Here is an 18476-nt window from a genome sequence, read left to right on the forward strand (position 1 = left end):
CAGACGCAGGGTTCGATCGGGTGTCCAATGGACTGGCGTCGCTCCAGTAGGCGTTACAAACATCGACAAGTAGCAGCGCCGGTCTCTGCCCCCATCCTATTTTTCCGGCGAAGCCTTTTTGATGGTCGCGATGAGCTCTCGAGGGCATTTCGTGGTTGGGGACACTGGAGGCGAGGCATGATTAGATTTCCGGAGGAGCCCAAGGACACTATGGGCAGTAGCGTCGCGCCGCTTGCTATGGCAAGCGTTGGAGGCCATCACCATCGTCGTCCATTCAACTCGAGGCGCAACGTTGACGGTATGAAGCACCAGTGCCGAATGGAGCTTCGGACCAAGTCTGCCAGGGCAGTTAGGCAGCTTTCACGCCACCAGGCTATCGGGAGTAAGCAACCGGTTCCCGGCGGGCCATTAATATACCGACATACAACTACCCGAGGTATCTTATTCATTTCGCACCGCCACATGGACAGTCCCTCGGCGGAACCCATTCCAAAGGCTCTTGTTCCAATGCAATGGCTTGCGGCACTGTCAATTGCCCTGTCAGCATAGCGTTGATCTCTGGTGCACCCGTTACGCGCGTCTGAGGCACTCAATTCACGACCGAAGCTCGACCCCGGACTTGGCACACCACATGATCGGACTTCCCCACATGAGCGCACAGCCGGAGGCCGATGGCTCTCCTTCTCCTAGGACTGCCAGTTCAGTCCCCGCCATGGATGCAAAAGAAGGAAGGATAGGGAACGCCTTTGCGTGCGAGCGCTGTCGAAAGCACAAGGTTCGCTGCGTCCCATCTGACACGCCCGCCATTTGCCAGAGGTTTGTTTACCCGACTGTGTTTCTGCTCCACATCGAATGACACGTGCCCCAGGTGCCAGAAGGCCAGAGTCGAATGTGTGGAACATGTTGCGCGCAGACGGCCGGCAAAGGCGCGCAGCGATGGCCAAACACCCACCAAACTGCGCGACTTTGACAAGAAGTTGGACAAGCTGTCTGCTATCGTTGCAACAATGGCACCCACCCCAGCGCAGTCTAGTCTCCCCTCGGTGGCTACAATTCCTTCGCAACTGTTGGATTCCTCACAGCAAATGCCGACGCCAACACCAATTACCGTTCAGCCTGCGTCCCTGCCACCAGCTCCCAGGACTTCCATTCTTCCGGCTCATGCGAATCAGTCTGACACTTCTGCGCCATTCTGGGAATCAATGAACGACACGCTGTCTCATCTCGGTCGACTAGATCCTGTCATCAGATCCATCAGCCTAGTGCATATGCAGATGCTGCTGGACACGTACCGTAGCATGGTCGACTTCTTTCCCTTTGTATCGCTACCTAGAGAATGCCGCTGTCAGAATCTCTTTCAGAGTCGGCCAATGTTAATGTTTGCCGTGTTGACAGTTTCCTCTTACGATTCTGTCTCGCTTCAGAGAGCACTGAGCCTGGAGTTCCGCAAGGTCGTCATGGTCCGGATCATGAAAGGCGAAAAGACTCTGGACCTCCTGCAGGGGCTTTTGGTCTTCATAGCTTGGCATCATCACTACATGGACGTGCAGGCTATTTCAATCACTATGCTCCTTCAGCTGTGCCTGGGCATAGCACACGACCTGGGCCTAGACAGCATATCCAGGACTGTGAGGAGTCCCCTACAAAAGGAAAACTCAAGAGACAGGGAAGCCAAGCGGGCCTATTTGGGGTGCTACTACTTGTCTTCTAACCTAGGTCTGATGGAGCCTGGAAAGGCAAGGGCCATGTCGCATACCAGTACACTCCGGAACTACGCGTCAGAACTAGCTTCTTCCTGGGAAACTTCGTCGGACGCGGTGCTTCCAATACTGACTGATGTCTGCCAATACATGGAAGACGTGGAGGAGACATTTCGTAATCAATCCGAGCAAGCGGTCGTGGTCCGTACTCAGGTCAAACGATTGAGTGACAAATGGGACAACATTCGTCTTGCGTCGAAGCTGCAAGCGAACGACTTCAGTAAGCAGCCACGCCACGACAGGATACATAGTTACTGATTCATCGCCAGCAATATTACAATGGCTACAGCTCGCAGCACGTATACACCTGTATCGTACCGCAGCTAGCATTGATCTCGTAGATCGCGACAGTACACCCTGGGCCTCGGGCTTCCAGTTATCACTACGCGTCACCTTGGTGCGGTCGATCGAACAGTTCCTCGACAACGGCATGAAGCTTCCAACGAAGCATTTCGATTTCGTATCGCTGATCGATTGGCTAAACTTGATCAACACCATCACTAGCTTGAATAAGCTGGCAGTCCACGCTTCGCCTATGCCGGGCTGGGATGCCGGTGAGCTACAGATCGCAAAGTCGTTCGATTATTTCCGCGAACAATTGTGTTCGCAAATGCCTCGCCCTCGCGATGCCAAGGACACCCACGAAGACGCATTTGAGCGGTTTCGACGCATCACATCGGTCATGAGGCTAGCACTGCACGACGCAGTTGGTAGGGGAAGCCCAAACGGCAACACATTTGAACTCGCGACTGGTTCAGGACGGACTGTCTCCCTGCTCCACAACCTGGCTCTCCCTAAGATTAACGGAAATGGCTCGACCAATGGGGTGGAAAAGCTGCCCAGTTTACGCGACGTAACTCCTTCGCTCGACATTACCAGTAGCGATTTCCACTGGAAGTTTCTCATGGGCGCAGTCTGAACGAAAGTTTGTCAAAAACCTTGTACCCTCGCATATAGAGGTCTGGCACTGGGTCTGAAACATTTCCATCCATCATCTCGACTCGACACCAATCAGCGACGGTTGCGATGCATAAATATTTGCCGTCCCATCGGACTCATCATGCCTCAAACGCCGCACACATCATACGGCCTCTCTTCGGAGGCATCTCCTCCAGACCGGACGATCGGGCATTGTTGACTAGCCAATGGCCCCGTCTCGGTCGTCGTGTCCAATGTCCGTCCGTGCCGAGGCCCAGGCTGCTGCACGTCACAAGACAGTATTTCCGGCAAAATCCACACAAAAGCTACTTGCACGCCGCCAGTTACCGCATCCAGATCTTGTCCCGAAATTCTTCCGTAGTTTGTTGTTCCAGCGCGGCTTATTTCCGCTTTGATCTTAGCGATGGTCTGCATTCGCTTTTGCATCTCCTGTCACGTTTTTTTATATACCCAACATCAATTACCATCTCTAATATATGGTTTCAATGCCCAGAATGAACGTGGTTTCTTTCTGTCAGAATTCGGGACCCGAGTTGCAGCCAAGTTTTTGCTGCATGGAGCTGTATGTGATAACACATAGGCGCAAGCCACAGGCGTTGTCACCAGACCTCCCGTACTTCTCGTATCAGCTCAGCCTCTACCGCTGTACTAGCCTTTGAAAAGATATATAGATAACATGCCATCAGTAACTGTGGTTGAATTCTTTTGCGTGCATACTTTTGGCCAACGATTGCTTCGTCAACAATAAGCTCACAGGTCACCGCTTGCTGCCTATGTGTATAGCCGTATCGCCTACTCAGCTACACCGATCACTTGTCTGTGCCAAGCCGATTCAACAAAGCGTCAGATTGAGCAGAAGACCATAGTGTCACCGATAATGGGATGTATGTCGAGCAAATCCGTTGAAGCAGAGCGCGGTCAAAGCGGCGACTCGATCGAGCCGGCAAAGTCTCGATCGAGCATCAAACAGAAAGTGCATGCCAAAGTTATGGAGGTGGTCAGGCCGAGCTCAAGGTGCGGCGGGACCCATCCCGGCTGGGGTCTACATTGGGATGGTGACAGCGGAGGAAATGGTGGTGGTGGTGATGGCGGCGGCGGCGGCGGCGGTGGTGGTTGATGCTGTTACTGGTGAGCTTTCTCTCGCGTTTGTCTGAACTACTTGTCTTTGAATGAAGAATTTTGTCTGACTGCATTCTTCTAAAGGGGCGCGGAGTATAACAGATGTTCATTCTACACCGGAACCTGAGCTTCGCGTGTTTGCAGCGCATCAGCTGGATCAGCGAGCTTGAATACTCTCACAATTAGGACGACTAGTGAATTCACCGCACGATGGATTGGGTTTAGCAGAGGGGCTTTAAATCGGGAGCTGGAGAACTGCTGAAGATGTTGCTGTTCTGACGATTAGTGATGTCCGAGTATCATTACGACACACGATGAGGAGCATGTAAAGCAGGATAGAAGGGAGAACAAGACGACTTTGAATCGAACGATCGAAACTTGATCTACATTTGAAGGTAAAACTAATCGTAGCGTTCCTAACGCCCATGTCTCGGTTGCAAATGTCAAGTGATTCTTTCGTACCATGCACAGCATATGAGTATACCCTTCTCCATTTCCCTTTTTCTAGTGTTGCAAAAGTCTTCAAAGTCGTAATCCATTGTCATCCCTATCACCAAGAGCATTAATCAGTCATAGTCAGCGCAAACCACAAATTACGATACTCCTGCATACATCGATTCCAGCCAACCAAGTTTCAAACGAGAAAACGGAGATGCATATTGAAGCACCTCAGTCACTGTGTACGACCGTAACAGACAGTCAAACATTGAACATGGAGGAGAACAAGTTTCACGAACCAGCAAAGCGACAGGTTGCAGGAAACAAGGAAGATGGTAGGAGGCGAACGGAATGTGTAATATTTTCAATCTTCTTATTGATGCGAATCTGAATCAGGGTATCATTGCGCCGGTGCTGCTTTGACAGCTCTCTATTTTCAACTGCCCGTTTCACCTTTTGTAAGCTCTGGTAGGCTTCTATGCCTTGTTTTACCGCCTTTGTTCCGATGAACATGCTAAAACCATATTCTTTTGTTCCAAACCTTACCGTATCATGCGAAACGGATGACCTTCAGTACTAAACACCCAGCTATCCAAGCTTGCAACCTCGACATCCGAGAACGTGAGCCAGAGGTATTTCAAAGTTTCCGCTGCCCAGAAACTTTCTTGCATGTCGACCCATTTCTCCACACCCTTTGTGTGCGTATCGTACACGTCGGCAAGCTGTGCGTAGCCAAACGGCGCTTTACAGTGCTGCTCCATAGCCGAGAAAGCATCCCATGCCCATTCACGGTACCGTTGATTGCCCGTTATGCGCCATGCGTAGAATAGACTCTCCACATACTCGGGTCGGCCTTTGTATGTTGGTTCTAGTGACCAGATGCCGCTCTTTATGGCTTCTCGCTCCTGACGCGCGGTTTCTGGGACAAAGGGCGGATCGTCGTATCCGAACTTGGGTATCCAGGCCCAGGTCTCAGGGCCGATCTTCGTAGGTGTAGAGGCGTATGAGTGGCGGCAGCCCTCGAGGAGCGCGAGCGCAAAGGTTCGGAGGTAGGGCTGGTCGTAAAGTTTGGAGGCGAGGAGAATGGTGCCAGGTGCGAAGCACGCGAGGTGTCCTTGCCGATTCTCGTATAGCTTGTTGTTATGGCGCCCGATGTACAAATGTTGCATGTAGTGATCAGGGGCAGGTGCGGAGCGGGAACTGAGATGCTTGCGTAGGGAGTACGCCGCGTCGGTAAAGCGTTGCTTGTATGTGCCAATATGAGGATCTGTCCGCGGTGCCAAGAGTGTCATCTTGACGAGGTATTCATAATACGAATCATGCCCACCATCCCAGTGCCTTTGGCGACCCACTGGCTCCCCTGTCATGATGTCGATGGGCGCATCGACCATGCCAGCCCACGGTGTCTTCCAGTTGGACCACACAAGGGGTGCCCATGCATTTGTCGAGTTCTGCGTATAGACGGGGTCGCCAGTCAATCTGGTCAGAATGCGGTTCTCGAGTATTGAGGAGCCGGTCCGCGCCGGGCCTATGGTGGGATGCTCGTCGTATCCGTGTTTTGTTGGGTCGTCGCTGAAGACCCAGGAGGGGTCTGGTTCGCCCTGTTCTGTGTCGAAGTCGACACGAGGCCACGGCATGCCTGTGGGAGTATCGTATGCTGGGGCGAGCTTCCCTGCTAGAGTGACGGCGTGCTCGAGTACAAGGTCGCGTGCCTCTTCGCTGAGTACATCCTCGGGAATGAGTCCAACGTCGTACATGTCTACGATAGACAAGAGCCCGCCCAGGTATCGTATTGTGGTTTCAAAAGGGTCAACGAGGTCCTTTGCTTCTGTGAAGTCGATAGCGAGGATATGTTCCAAAGAATGCGCCAGCTCGTCCCATAGTCCCATCAGGGCCAACGTGCTCGCCGAGTCTACGATGAAAGCCCCCCACCCATTTCTAGACGAGGAGTTGCCTCCCGACACGGGGAGAATGTCGTCACAGCCCCAAGCGTTCTCTTTGTACTTCCAGAAGGTATATTTCATGGCATCTCGCACGCTCTTCGCCCGCGCCTCTTCCACCTTGCCCGTTCCATTCCAGTCTGCATGCTGGATCTGTGCACCAAACGCCGGTATGCCCCGGTCTCGAACAGTCGGGTTCTGGAACTCTTTGATGAGCAGGTACAGCGTGAGGACGACGATGGCGGCGAGGAGCTTGAACGACGACTCGGGATTGCGCTCGAATTTTGACTTGCCCCAGCGGCGGAAGCCGGGCATAGTGGGAGAGTGATAGGAGCCTTATGGTGCTGCCGGATGCGCTCACGAAGCGGGTGGTAATAGCGCGCACATCTGTTCTCAAGGTGCGGAGCTGGTGCGGAGGTGAGACGACCGATGGCCAAAGTCCCAAGCAATCATGCCAGGCTTGGCTCGAAAGGAGTGACTTGCACGTTGGGAATGGATTTGACCTTTGCAACGTAGTCGATCGCAATTTGAAAGCGCGCTGGGTGTATGCGAACGCTATGGTTGTGTCGCGCTCAAGTCTGAGAGTTCCTCCAGGCTTGGCACCAACCCTCTACGCGTCGTCATCTCGAACCCTGTGACACGGCTGCAGTTGCACATTCTCATCGTTGACATGTCTGTCTGGCAGTACGTGCACACCATGACCTTGTAGTTCTTTGTGACTGACATCCGCATAGATGGTTCAAGGGCATTCCGCCCAAGACGCGCATGATAATTGGCGTTGGTGTCATGGCGTACGCGGGCGCTGGCCTGTACATATCCGACAAAGCCGAAGAGAAATTTGGCCTCACCCCGACCGAGAAAGATAGAGAAGAGCTGCGGGACGCGCTACCCAAAATCACACCCGTCGAGAAATGAAATCCAGAACGGGCTTTTCTCATTCGCGCCCACGCAAGCTACCGTCTTTGCGGCATGTTGCAGCAACAAGTAAGTTTGCTACACTCTCAGATACTGTGAATGAGAGCCTGACTACATCCAGATGAGAAGAGGTGGCTTCAATGCATCCGAATTATATGTGTACATGAGTCCTTCGAGTCATCACTATGCAGGAGGCTGTGGGCTGTCACATGTTCAATTCTCAATCGAGCCAAAAACGACCAACGAGTTCGTTATGATCTTCCAAGTTTGTACAAGCTACTGTATACATGGAGCCTACTATCACTTCTTCGTGCATCTAAACAACGACACATAAGCAAATCGCTCTGTCACTTACCCAACTACTTTACTCCTTCCGCTTCTTCCAACAATCAGGCCATTTCGCCTCGTCTTGGCTATAATCAGGCCAATCATCTTCACCCTGTCGGTTCAATTTTTTGTCTAGAAACGATCTTAGGCCATTGTCATGGCGAGGGTATGTTGACGCGATAAAATCTTTCTTATCGATTACCATCTTCCTCCATTCCTTCAACTCCTTTCTGGTTGTTTCGGAAATGTCATCCTCCGCCGCCCATATCCGAAACGTGGCATTGAATATTCGCTCGAGGTTGATACGTGCAGAGATTGGATCGATCAAGTTCCTTTCCTTGTCAAACAGCGAAGCTTTCTTATCGTCAGGTACGCTCTCAAGCCAGGGGAGTAGTTCGAAAGGTTCCATCCTGAGAAAGTCTGGTCTTGACAATCTCTGTCTCTTCGTTTCGGGCGCATCAGGATTTTCATTCGCATGCTTCCGCTTATGAGTACCCACGCCTGATGGTTGCCCGCTTGGTGTTTTGGTTTGCGGTGGGATCGGATCGTTTTCTTCTGCTTCGCCATTGGAATTAGAGTTGTTACCATGATCACCCAAGTTCTCTCCGGCTCCGTCATCAAGGTTGTCAACGCAATCACCCGAATTCTCTTCCGCAGGCTTGGTACCCGCCTCTAATGTTTCCGAACCTGTTGAGTTCTTCGCTGCAAAGTCTTCCAGATAGCTCGGAGGATAAAACACCGAGCTTCCCTGCAACGAGACGACGCCATCAATATCCTTGACTCTCTCTTTCAGCATCTCAGCTACATTTTCAATGTTCACTCTGTCATTACCCTTGAACAGTGGATCGTGTTCCAACCAACACCGCTTTTGACTTTCGGATAACCCATCGAAGCCACCGAAAAACTTTTGGAGAACAGCTTTTTGGTCCCAGTCGTTCCTTGGCTTCGCAAGTTTTTCAATCTCTCCCGGAAGCAGACCAATCCAGCCTCGAATCTGATTGCTTGCCATAGACGCAAAGTGTGGGATATATGTAGCAAGCATAGGCCCATGTGTCACCAAATTGAAAGTCGGTGGCCGCGAGGAAGTCGGCTTGCTTGGAGGCTTTGGGGGGTTGTTTGACTTTGTAGGGTCCTGGTATCCTTGAGGCTCTTGTGCCGAACCTCCTTGGTTCATTTGGAGACTTATACGGAGTATCTCTTGCAATTCTGGGTTATTGTCATCGTCAAGGATTGGCCCTTGCGTTCCTGGATCATTGTCATCGCCACCTCCTCCATCTTCATCATCATCGTCGTTACCGGGCTTCTTCCCTGAGCTTCCGTAACGGCCACGCCTAGGTGGAGGCTCTCTACGCCGACCAGGGGGAATAGCTCTTCTGAGTAGATCGGCAGTGCTAAAATAGTTGAGACTCTTCAAAACGCGCACACTCATTTTATACGGCAATTTATCATCTCCTAAATCTCTATCCGCCTCACTCTCAATAACCTTCTGTATGCGCCTTCGTGACGCCCATGAGTTGAAGGCCATGCGATGATTGTGCCCCCTCCTGTGTTTAGGCCTAAACGTGCTGTAAAGTCCACCCTCACATGTGAGGAATTGTGGGTGGCCGAGTATGTATTCGAGCATGGCAAACACCCATGGTCCACATGCTGAGCTTTCATCACCTGCGTAGCTATTATTCTTGGTGTCGTGAGGGACATGTTTGAGTGTTGCTGCTGTGAATCGCCCTCGCTCGAGATTCATGACTTTTTCGTATCCGCAGAGAATCTTACCAGCGACCCATCCTGCGTTCAACATTTCATCTATGTACCACTTGCCGTTGTCGTTCTTCTTAAGTTTTAGATGGCCGTCTAACCATCTGGCATCGTTCTTCTGCTTGTCAATAATCATGAAGCCCCAATGCGTGCCGCCACTAGGAATTGCTTCCGGTAGACTCCCATGTTTGTCATTTTTGTCATTTTTGTCATTTTTGTCATTTTTGTCATCCTTGTCATCCTTGTCATCTTGGTCATCTTGGTCATCTTCTTGTTCGTTGTCTACAAGCATTTTGTCCTGCTCTTGTATCAGTTCCACACTAGCTTCCTGCGCTTTCTCGTTCCTCTCTTTAGTTCTCTTAGCTTTCCCAGCTTTGGATTTCCTAGCTTCAGTTCGATTGTCTTTACCTGCTTGGCGAACCATACCATCCGTTACGGGAACAACGATCCACCGTACGCTTTCATTCAGCATAGCGTCATAACATTTGGTTGAAAAATCATCTTCCTTAAACGTATCCACACCGCTCATACACAGACCGATGTGAGCAAGTCCAATGGCGGCGTTTGATGGCACAATGACTATGTCGCTTCTTTCTTTCTGGACATTTGTCAAGATGACTGTAGCCAGCTCTAGCGCATTGTTGTCTAGCCAACTAATGGTATCATACTCATGTCCAGTTGCGAGGATTTTGATGAAGTCATCTACCGTGAGCGCGAGAGAATTCCCTAGATGCTCGCGATCGATGTAGACAAGGTTAAGCCATTTGTTGATAGTGTCTTGCTTAGTCTCTGGCGGGGGCCCGGCGGGTTTTGAGCTATCTCCGCCAGTATTGCTGGCGGTTGGAGGATGTTGATCGTTGTCGCTAGACATGGCTGACATGCTCTGGTCGATTGTTGAAATATGAGGCCTTGAGATTTGGAGGGACTGCGTACGTCCACAAACACGAGTGGCGCCCTAGAATCATATGTACCATATCCTCCAGGATCAATGAACAAAGCCAAAGACGAGCGAAAAGAGGAAAAGACGCAAGTGACAAAGACACAAAAGCAAGTGACTGCCTCCTTTGTCGAGTACCAGACGGCTCCATCGTTGTCAAGTCTCTTTCACGTCGGTTTTGCCGGGACGGTGGCATCCGGCCTAGCCTGATCTTCCTGCTCTTGTCTCCGTCCAGCCATCGCCGCAGGACAGGTGTTGTGACCTACAATGCACGTTCTACGCGATAGAGGTAGCTTACCAAGTCCATGTAGTAGGCACACGCCCAGGTCTGGTCGGATGTGCAGGTCAGCCATCGAGCCGCTAGTGAACCGGATGCGGGACTAGCGTTGGTGAGGCGAACTATTTGGACGTGCCCCACACGGTGGTATCGATAGCCTCTCGAACTTTTTTGCCCTCGAAGTTCTGGAAAGCGCAGACCGCCTCCCACGACAACAACATACCGCAGTCGCCAAAATGAAGACCCAGTGGAAAGACATCCCCGCTGTGCCTACGAGCCAGGAGTTTCTCGACATTGTGCTTTCCAGGACCCAGAGGAGGTAGGCTGCCTCTCCACACGCACTCGCGCAAAGCGCCTTCTTCCTGCCGCCCTGCGCTGTCGCGATTCTGACGGCGCAACACGTGCGGCACACAAAGACGAGAAGCTGACAAATTCCCAGGCTGCCGACGCAGATTCGTGCGGGTTTCAAGATCAGCAGAATCCGAGCCTTCTACACGCGAAAAGTCAAGTACACGTCCGAGACCTTTACCGAGCGCCTCAACACCACTATCGAGGCTTTCCCGCGCCTTGCGGACATCCACCCGTTCCACCGCGATCTGCTCAACACCCTGTACGATGCGGACCACTTCCGAATTGCTCTCGGTCAGCTGTCGACTGCAAAGTCGCTGATCGAGACGGTTGCGCGCGACTACGTGCGCCTGCTCAAGTACGGACAATCCCTCTTCCAGTGCAAGCAGCTGAAGAGGGCGGCGCTGGGACGCATGGCCACCATTTGCAAGAGGTTGAAGGACCCTCTCGTCTACCTTGAGCAGGTCAGGCAGCATTTGGGCCGTCTCCCGTCCATCGACCCCAACACCCGCACACTTGTCATTGCTGGTTTCCCCAACGTCGGCAAGTCGTCATTCCTAAAGTCCATCTCAAGAGCCGACGTCGAGGTGCAGCCCTATGCATTCACCACAAAGAGTTTGTATGTCGGACATTTCGACTACAAGATGCTTCGCTTCCAGGCTGTCGACACCCCTGGTATTCTGGACCATGCTCTCGAGGACATGAACACCATCGAGCATCAGTCCATCTGCGCCATCGCCCACTTGCGCGCCCACATTCTCTACTTTATGGATCTCAGTGAGCAGTGCGGTTACTCCGTCGCCTCGCAAATCGCCCTCTTCAACAATATCAAGCCTCTGTTTGCTAACAAGCTGATCTCGATCGTCGTCAACAAGATCGATCTTATGCGCCCGGAACAGCTCGACCCCGAGACACAGGAGCAGCTCCAGGGTATGCTCAAGTCTGGCGAAGTCGAGATGCTGGAGCTTTCCTGCAACACTCTCGAAGGTGTCATGGCTGTGCGAAACTCGGTCTGCGATCGCTTGATTGCTGCTCGCAACGCCGAGAAGCTCAAGGCTGGCACCAACAGCGCCGGCGAGCCTTCTGGTCGTCTCGGTGAACTGCTTCGCCGAATCCACGTTGCCCAACCATTGGGCGGCGTCACTCGCGAGACATCTATTCCAGAAGCAGTGCTTAACAAGAAGAAGTACGACAAGGACGATCCTGACAGGCCGCTCCTTGAGCGTGACCTGGAAGAAGAGAATGGCGGAGCCGGTGTGTACAACATCGACCTTCGCAAGAACTACCTTCTCGAGAACGACGAGTGGAAACACGATCGCATTCCCGAGGTTTTCAAGGGCCAGAATGTTTACGACTTCATCGACCCTGACATTGAGGCTAAGCTTGCTGCACTTGAGGCTGAAGAAGAGAAGCTGGAGGCTGAGGGTTTCTACGAGTCGGACGATGATCTTGAGGACGCAGAGGAGGCGGACATCAGGTACAAGGCAGAGCTCATCCGTGAGAAGAGGCAACTCATCCGGAACGAAGCCAAGATGCGCAAGAGTCTCAAGAACAGGGCAGTCATCCCCAGGACCAAGAAGGCGAAGCAAATGTCACAGATGGAATCACATCTCGAAAGCCTTGGCTACGATGCCTCAAAGGCTGTCGAGCGTACGGCTGCAAAGGCAGAAGCCCGAGGTCGCAGCTTGGCTCGTGGAAGATCAGAGGGCCCTGGCGGCGATGCCATGGAAGTCGACACGCCCGGCGCTGCTATGCTCGAGCGTGCCAAGAGCCGAGGCCGCAGCCAAAGCACCAACAGGAGAACGGATGGTGTCACGAACGAGACTGCCGCCTCCAAGGCCGAGAAGCTGGCCAAGTTGTCGCAGAAGAAGATGAACAGGATGGCTAGACAGGGTGAGGCCGACAGGCACCAGACTGGTTCTTTGATCAAGCATCTGGTAAGTTTCCCTGTTCCTTCCTTCATTCTCAGTACAGGTGCTAACAATTGTTCAGACTGCCGGAAAGCGTGGTATCGGAAAGACCAGCCACAGATAAGCAGACCTGAAGTCTTTCGCGTTCTTGCATTGCGTGTTTGCAGGTGGGGAAAATCATGGCTGGCGTTTGGGATGCATTAGATACCAACTCGCTGTTGATGAAAGCAGCGTGGTAATGCAATACTTCTTTACATCAGTAGTGTATTCTGAACTAGTGCTGTCGTGTGACCTCGTGGTTGGGTATGAACAGCTGGAATGGATATTGACGCAAAACATAACAACAGTAGCGCGGCAAGATGTATTCAGGGTTGCCCACTAAAAGAACTATACACTCATCTTCATGGATATAGCGGCATGTGGTTTATACCCCACGACCTCGAGTTCCTCTGCTTTCCAACCATCGATGCTGCCCCCAATCTCTCTGTTGATCTTGAGTGTAGGGAATTCTCGCGGTTCGCGCTCCAGCTGCACCTTGAGCGCATCTATGTGATCGACGTATACGTGTGCATCGCCCATTGTGTGTGTAAATGTCCCGGGCGTCAGGTCGCACACATGAGCCAGCATGTGTGTGAGAAGCGCGTATGAGGCAATGTTGAACGGAACACCGAGACCCATGTCGCAAGATCTCTGGTAGAGGAGCGAGTGTAGCACGCCTCTTGGTCGTTCTTCGCCTTGCTTATGTCCCGGGAAGGAAACGTAGAATTGCGCAAACATGTGGCAAGGTGGCAAGGCCATCTTCTTGATATCTGCGGGGTTCCATGCGCTCAGTATGATGCGCCGGTCGTACGGCTGGTTCTTCAACTTGTGGATGATCTCAGCTAGTTGGTCGACACCTTGGCCTGTGTAGTCCTCTGCATGTCCCTTGTACTCTGCGCCAAAATACCGCCACTGGAAGCCGTAGACTGGACCCAGCTCGCCTTCCTCGTAGTGGTTGAGGCCCACCTTGTCGAGGTACTCGCGGCTGCCGTTGCCGTCCCAGATCTTGATGCCAGCGTCTGAGAGAGACTTGCTATGTGTGCTGCCTGCGACGAACCACAGTAATTCGCCAATGACGGCACGAGTGAATACTCTTTTCGTTGTGAGGAGGGGCAGGATGAGTTCTGGTCGCTGTGTGGGGTCGCTCGACGGCCGCGATAAAGCGAACTTCATTTGTGCGGGAAAGGGAATAGCGCGCGTGCCAGTTCCTGTTCTGTCGGGGCGATGTTCGCCATTTTCGAGTATATCGCGGATCAGAGAGAGGTATTGGTGCTCCTCGTGCGCGGCGTTGCTGGGTGCCGGGATACTTTGCTTCGTGGTGTCTTTGGGAGGCTCGGGGGTGATGACGGGTTCTAGAGCGACCGGAGACATTTTTGCTGGAGAACGGAGACTCGTGTGTATGTATTTGGGTGCTGTGGTGTAACGACAGAGTAGAAGTCGCGAGGCGCGTCAGAACCACCAAAACCGCGACTGCGCGAGTGGCCCTTGCGGCTCACCGTATCGAATGCTCCCGCCCTAACTGCATTCGCACCTGCCACAAAACACCAACACGGAAGCACACTTCCTGATACCATGGCGGAAGAACAAGCAGCGCATCACTTGCTAAACGTAGTCGAGGAGCGAGGTCTCAAAGTCGATCTCGACAACATTCTCCTAGGTTTTGAGCATGTAAAGACCAAGCACGAAGCTGCGGTGTGGGTTGAGGAGTACCTCCACGAGGACACCTTGCTGAGCAAAGAGGAGCTGGAGTTGTGAGTGGAAATTCTGATCACACCAGCTTTCGCTGACTATGAGTCTAGGTACCAGACTCTGAAGAAAAAGGGCCTTTTGCACCAGTACGAAAGCGAGGGTGAACCCATCCGGCCCATTTTGGATCATGAAATTGCAGCAGCAGTTGAGTCATTGAAAAGCTCCACTACCGCTATTGAGGAGCAGTGCAAAGTTCTAGAGGCACAGAAAGATGCTTTGATCAAGTTGAAAGCTCTTGACAAGCCCAATATGGATGTCGAACATGCAAGAAACGAGCGGAGAAGGAAGGAGGCCCAAGAAAAAGCTCGATTAGACGTCTCTGTATGTTGCGAGAGATTACAACCTCCATCTTTCTAATATTCGTAGGTCGATGATGTAGTTGCATCAGTCACAGAGCAGATGGACGATGCTCAGCGCGAGATTGATTCCGAAAAGTCCACGCTGAAAAGCTACCTGTCAGAACGCTTTGCATCAGATGACCAGATTTTGAGCCGACTGCCTAAGCTAGTGTCTCAAATCGTCACTGAGCCTGAAGTCAGCGAGGACGAGAAGTCGATGGAGCAGTGGTGCAAGGCGATTATCTCCTTTCGTGCTGCAGAGATCAAAGCTCGAGTGGATACTGTGTTTCTCACCAACGCATTAGGGGACTCCCAGAACGGGCTTTCAGAGGAAGCGGAGGCCGACTTCAAAGAGAGAAAGGTCGCCCTGCAAGCTGAGCTGGAAGAGCTGCACTCTGAAATCGCATCCGTCGCTGAAATGGTTGTCGAGCATGAGACACGCAAACCGATGACTGAGATGAAGGAGCGCAAGGATAGAGACAGAACACGAACACGAACGGCATGGCTCAACTACGTGAGTAACACTCCGAGGGACATTGGACCGCTGCTAACAAGCTAGGTGCTATCAACACTCGAATACATGGGCAAACGCCTCAGTATAATCAATACTGGCACGTCAGATGCTGACGAGTTCCAACAAGCACTGGCGCACGTCCAGGCAGCGGCAGCGAAGCGTATACCCGAGATAGCCGCATTGCCTGCGACACCCGGACTGAAACGCATGAACTCCAGCACGTCAGCTTTTACCCCAATGGTCAAGCTCAAGCCGACATCGACGCTCGAGCTTCCGGTAGCACTCCAAGACGCGCTTCGTCATGCAGGCATATCCTTCAGTCAGGATAGCATTGAGAGCCTACAAGATGTTCTGCAGCAAGCTCAGCTTGAGCGGAGCAAGAAGCTCCACGATCACTACGAATCGACCGTGACATCGACTCATGATGGACTTGCCGAGCGATCAAGCAAGGCAGACACGGATTTGAGAGCTGTTTTGAGCGCGCTATATAAGCACGCGCCATTCCAGCAGGCTAGCTTGACGGACCCAGAGTTGGATGAGCAACTGAAGGCGATGGAGCTCGAGCTTGAGAGCAAGGACCGAGAGTTGCTCGATGCAGAGGGCAGCGAACTGAGCTTGAGCGACCCCAAAGTCCGCGCGTTTATCGCGAAATACGGCAAATAGAGCAAAGGTTTTGACAATCAGGTTTCCGGGCTGGTCGGTGCGCTGTCGCGGTGGAGCTGACAGGTCGGACTGGGATGATCCACGGCGGGTATCAAAGATGGAGTAAACAAGACGCGGAGATGTTGTTTGTATGTTGTTTACCGCGCAGAGAATGCTCTCTCGACGCCAGGTCCAAGTGTCTCTCTTGACCGCTTTGGAGCGGCCTGGTGAACATGATCAGCTCGCGGGTTGGAAGCGATGGCAGCCACATGTTCGCGGGTGGAGCTATGGGGGAGGAAGGACCTCGGACTGGTCGCGAGGAGTGATGAGCTGCAGCTAGCGGCCCCCCATGTGGCTAGCACCCAGCCCCCGAATAACACTAAACACCGTCGGGCCCTTGTCGAGGCTGCCCTGAGTAGCTGACGGACAACAACTCTGCTCTCCTCACAAACTCACCAAAGCGTCTATCCCCACTTTCGCAGCCGGTTGAACCTGCGCGGGATGCTCGCGCCAGGTACAGGCAGAGACGCAGGCCCTCATTCACTCAATTGAACCATCACCATCACCTTGCCGGTAGCTCCCTGGAGCTATCCTCACACCGCCCGTCATGGTTAAAGGAGAGATTCTCACCATCGGCGCTGCCGCTGGTGCCCTCGGAGGGGCGTACAAGCTTGCCGAGTTCCTCAACAAGGCCAAACGCGTCCGCGACGTCGGTCCTTCCAATGCTGTCTACGTGCGCATCATCGGCCGCGTCCAATCCGACCTGGACGAAGTGAGACGTCTGCTCTCCATCCGCGAGATCCACGACATCCTCGAGGCCAACCCGGAAAAGTCCAAATGGGTCTACGGATGCATGCGCGATGTGCGCGGCGCTCTGGAGAACATCACGCCCCACACGGAGCGCGTCGCTGGTGACATCCAAGACGGCCGCCGTGTTGGCGTCAGGCACCGCGTCTACTGGCTGCTCAGCGAGAAGGAGAAGCTGGAGAACCGGGAGAAGGAGCTCAACATTGCGCAGGCCAGCCTCAGCGCCGTCCTCGGCTACCTGACTGCTCTGGAGCCGTACGAGGAGCCGCACAAGCCAAAGTCCACCAAGAAGGAAACCCACATCGACATCGACATCCACCAGGAACCTCCCCAGGCTCAGCCCCAGCCCCCGCCTCAGCCTCAGCCGACCCACACGACGCACATCGACAGGGAAGTCTGGGTCGAGCGTGACGGTGCGCCGGCTCGTCACGTAGAGGAACACCGCGACGTCTGGGTCGAGCGCGACCGTCAACCTGCAGTCCACTACGAGGAGCGTCGCGATGTGTATATTGACGAGCGCGAGCGCGCACACCAACACTTCGATGACCGCGGTCCCGCTCCCGCTCCCCGTCACGACGCCCACTTTGAACACCATGGCCGTGATGCTCGCTACGAGACTCAGTACGACGAGCGCTTCGAACAGCAAGACCACTACCGCTCGCAGTACCCCATCGAGGTCCAAGGCAACTACAACCAGGCCCGTCCCTTCCCTGAGCCCCTCGGCCGTCGCCCCGAATCCTTCGAGGATCGTCTTCCCGAGCGCGACTCCTGGATGCAGGGCAATGCGCGCGCCAACGAACGCCCAGGTCAGTACGCCCCCCGTGGCGCACAGTACGCCGAGTACGGTGCACCGCAACCCATCGGCGCAGCCCATTATTCGCGTAGGTTCCAAGGAGACCCGGGCTTTGGCGACGAAGAAATACTAAATCCACAACCAGTGCCTTTGGACAGGCAGTACGCCGAACGCGAGGTGAGTGGTTACCACACTGGCTACCCGCCCCGTTACGGTAGCAAGCTCTAGATGTTAGCATGAGGCTGACATGCGGGCAGATGTGGATTGAACAAAAGGAGGATTACCGGTTCGATCAGTACGGAAATAGGCTGCCGGACAGGCTTTTCAAGTCGGCTGTGCCTAGGCCGCATCGCAGCCGCATGTAAACTGCAATACCTCTTGGATACGATTAATCTCCTTTTCACTGTCATGAGCCTTTTTGTCTTTTGTTACCCCACCCCCGAGCCCGATGTTTTTATGTAGCTGCCAATTCAAGTTGATACCTTCCGACCGGTCGCTCTTTCTCGTGTTCTCACCACGTGGCTCCTTGATCACCTAACCACTGTCGCTGCTTCCTCTCCAAGATGCGACACCTCATAACTGTACAGAGCATGCGACACAGACACACCTCTCCAGAAAAAGGGAATCGCACCATGGACCCCCCTTCGCTTCCGACCTTGTGCCCACGGAACTCATCAGACCGCTACCAGACAACACTACGACCCTGAGAACCGAAAAGCTGGCCCTGCTTTGGCAGCAGTCCTGCTCTCCTACCATCTTCGCTCATCTCTCGTTCCCATATCTACGACATCGATCAGCAGATATAGAACACCGTACAGACATCCCATCCCGGCCAGCATGGCACGAACTACCTCGTGGGAGAAGACACGATCATGCTTCTTCCTGTTCTTTCGCGCAAAATCCACAAAGTGGCCCAACAGTACCAGATCCGC

The 18476-nt window shown here is 53.2% G+C and overlaps 7 protein-coding genes across 7 annotated transcripts; 5 read left to right on the plus strand and 2 right to left on the minus strand.

Moving 5' to 3' along the window:
* Positions 1-712: 712 nt before the first annotated feature.
* Positions 713-2679, plus strand: ACET3X_001173 (uncharacterized protein; the record flags this gene model as incomplete). Its single annotated transcript, XM_069446435.1, has 3 exons — positions 713-816; positions 869-1980; positions 2030-2679. 3 exons carry the CDS (start codon positions 713-715, stop codon positions 2677-2679), a joined length of 1866 nt encoding a protein of 621 aa, XP_069311415.1.
* A 1968-nt stretch (positions 2680-4647) lies between these two features.
* On the minus strand, positions 4648-6715 carry ACET3X_001174 (uncharacterized protein). The gene has a single exon (XM_069446436.1). The coding sequence runs from the start codon at positions 6509-6511 to the stop codon at positions 4799-4801; it is 1713 nt and encodes a 570-aa protein (XP_069311416.1). The 5' UTR covers positions 6512-6715; the 3' UTR covers positions 4648-4798.
* A 450-nt stretch (positions 6716-7165) lies between these two features.
* Positions 7166-7445, plus strand: ACET3X_001175 (uncharacterized protein; the record flags this gene model as incomplete). The annotated part of the gene is made up of 2 exons (XM_069446437.1): positions 7166-7180; positions 7233-7445. 2 exons carry the CDS (start codon positions 7166-7168, stop codon positions 7443-7445), a joined length of 228 nt encoding a protein of 75 aa, XP_069311417.1.
* Positions 7446-10640: 3195 nt separating this feature from the next.
* ACET3X_001176 (uncharacterized protein) lies at positions 10641-12786 on the plus strand (the record flags this gene model as incomplete). The annotated part of the gene is made up of 3 exons (XM_069446438.1): positions 10641-10723; positions 10844-12689; positions 12745-12786. 3 exons carry the CDS (start codon positions 10641-10643, stop codon positions 12784-12786), a joined length of 1971 nt encoding a protein of 656 aa, XP_069311418.1.
* A 263-nt stretch (positions 12787-13049) lies between these two features.
* On the minus strand, positions 13050-14072 carry ACET3X_001177 (uncharacterized protein; the record flags this gene model as incomplete). Its single annotated transcript, XM_069446439.1, has 1 exon — positions 13050-14072. The coding sequence occupies one exon, from the start codon at positions 14070-14072 to the stop codon at positions 13050-13052; it is 1023 nt and encodes a 340-aa protein (XP_069311419.1).
* Positions 14073-14273: 201 nt separating this feature from the next.
* Positions 14274-15965, plus strand: ACET3X_001178 (uncharacterized protein; the record flags this gene model as incomplete). Its single annotated transcript, XM_069446440.1, has 4 exons — positions 14274-14452; positions 14501-14771; positions 14817-15302; positions 15348-15965. The coding sequence occupies 4 exons, from the start codon at positions 14274-14276 to the stop codon at positions 15963-15965; spliced, it is 1554 nt and encodes a 517-aa protein (XP_069311420.1).
* Positions 15966-16551: 586 nt separating this feature from the next.
* Positions 16552-17909, plus strand: ACET3X_001179 (uncharacterized protein; the record flags this gene model as incomplete). The annotated part of the gene is made up of 3 exons (XM_069446441.1): positions 16552-17632; positions 17690-17721; positions 17802-17909. 3 exons carry the CDS (start codon positions 16552-16554, stop codon positions 17907-17909), a joined length of 1221 nt encoding a protein of 406 aa, XP_069311421.1.
* Between the last annotated feature and the right edge of the window lie 567 nt (positions 17910-18476).

This window comes from Alternaria dauci, chromosome 1 (genome assembly GCF_042100115.1).
Source record: "Alternaria dauci strain A2016 chromosome 1, whole genome shotgun sequence".
In the NCBI taxonomy this organism is placed as follows: domain Eukaryota; kingdom Fungi; phylum Ascomycota; class Dothideomycetes; order Pleosporales; family Pleosporaceae; genus Alternaria; species Alternaria dauci.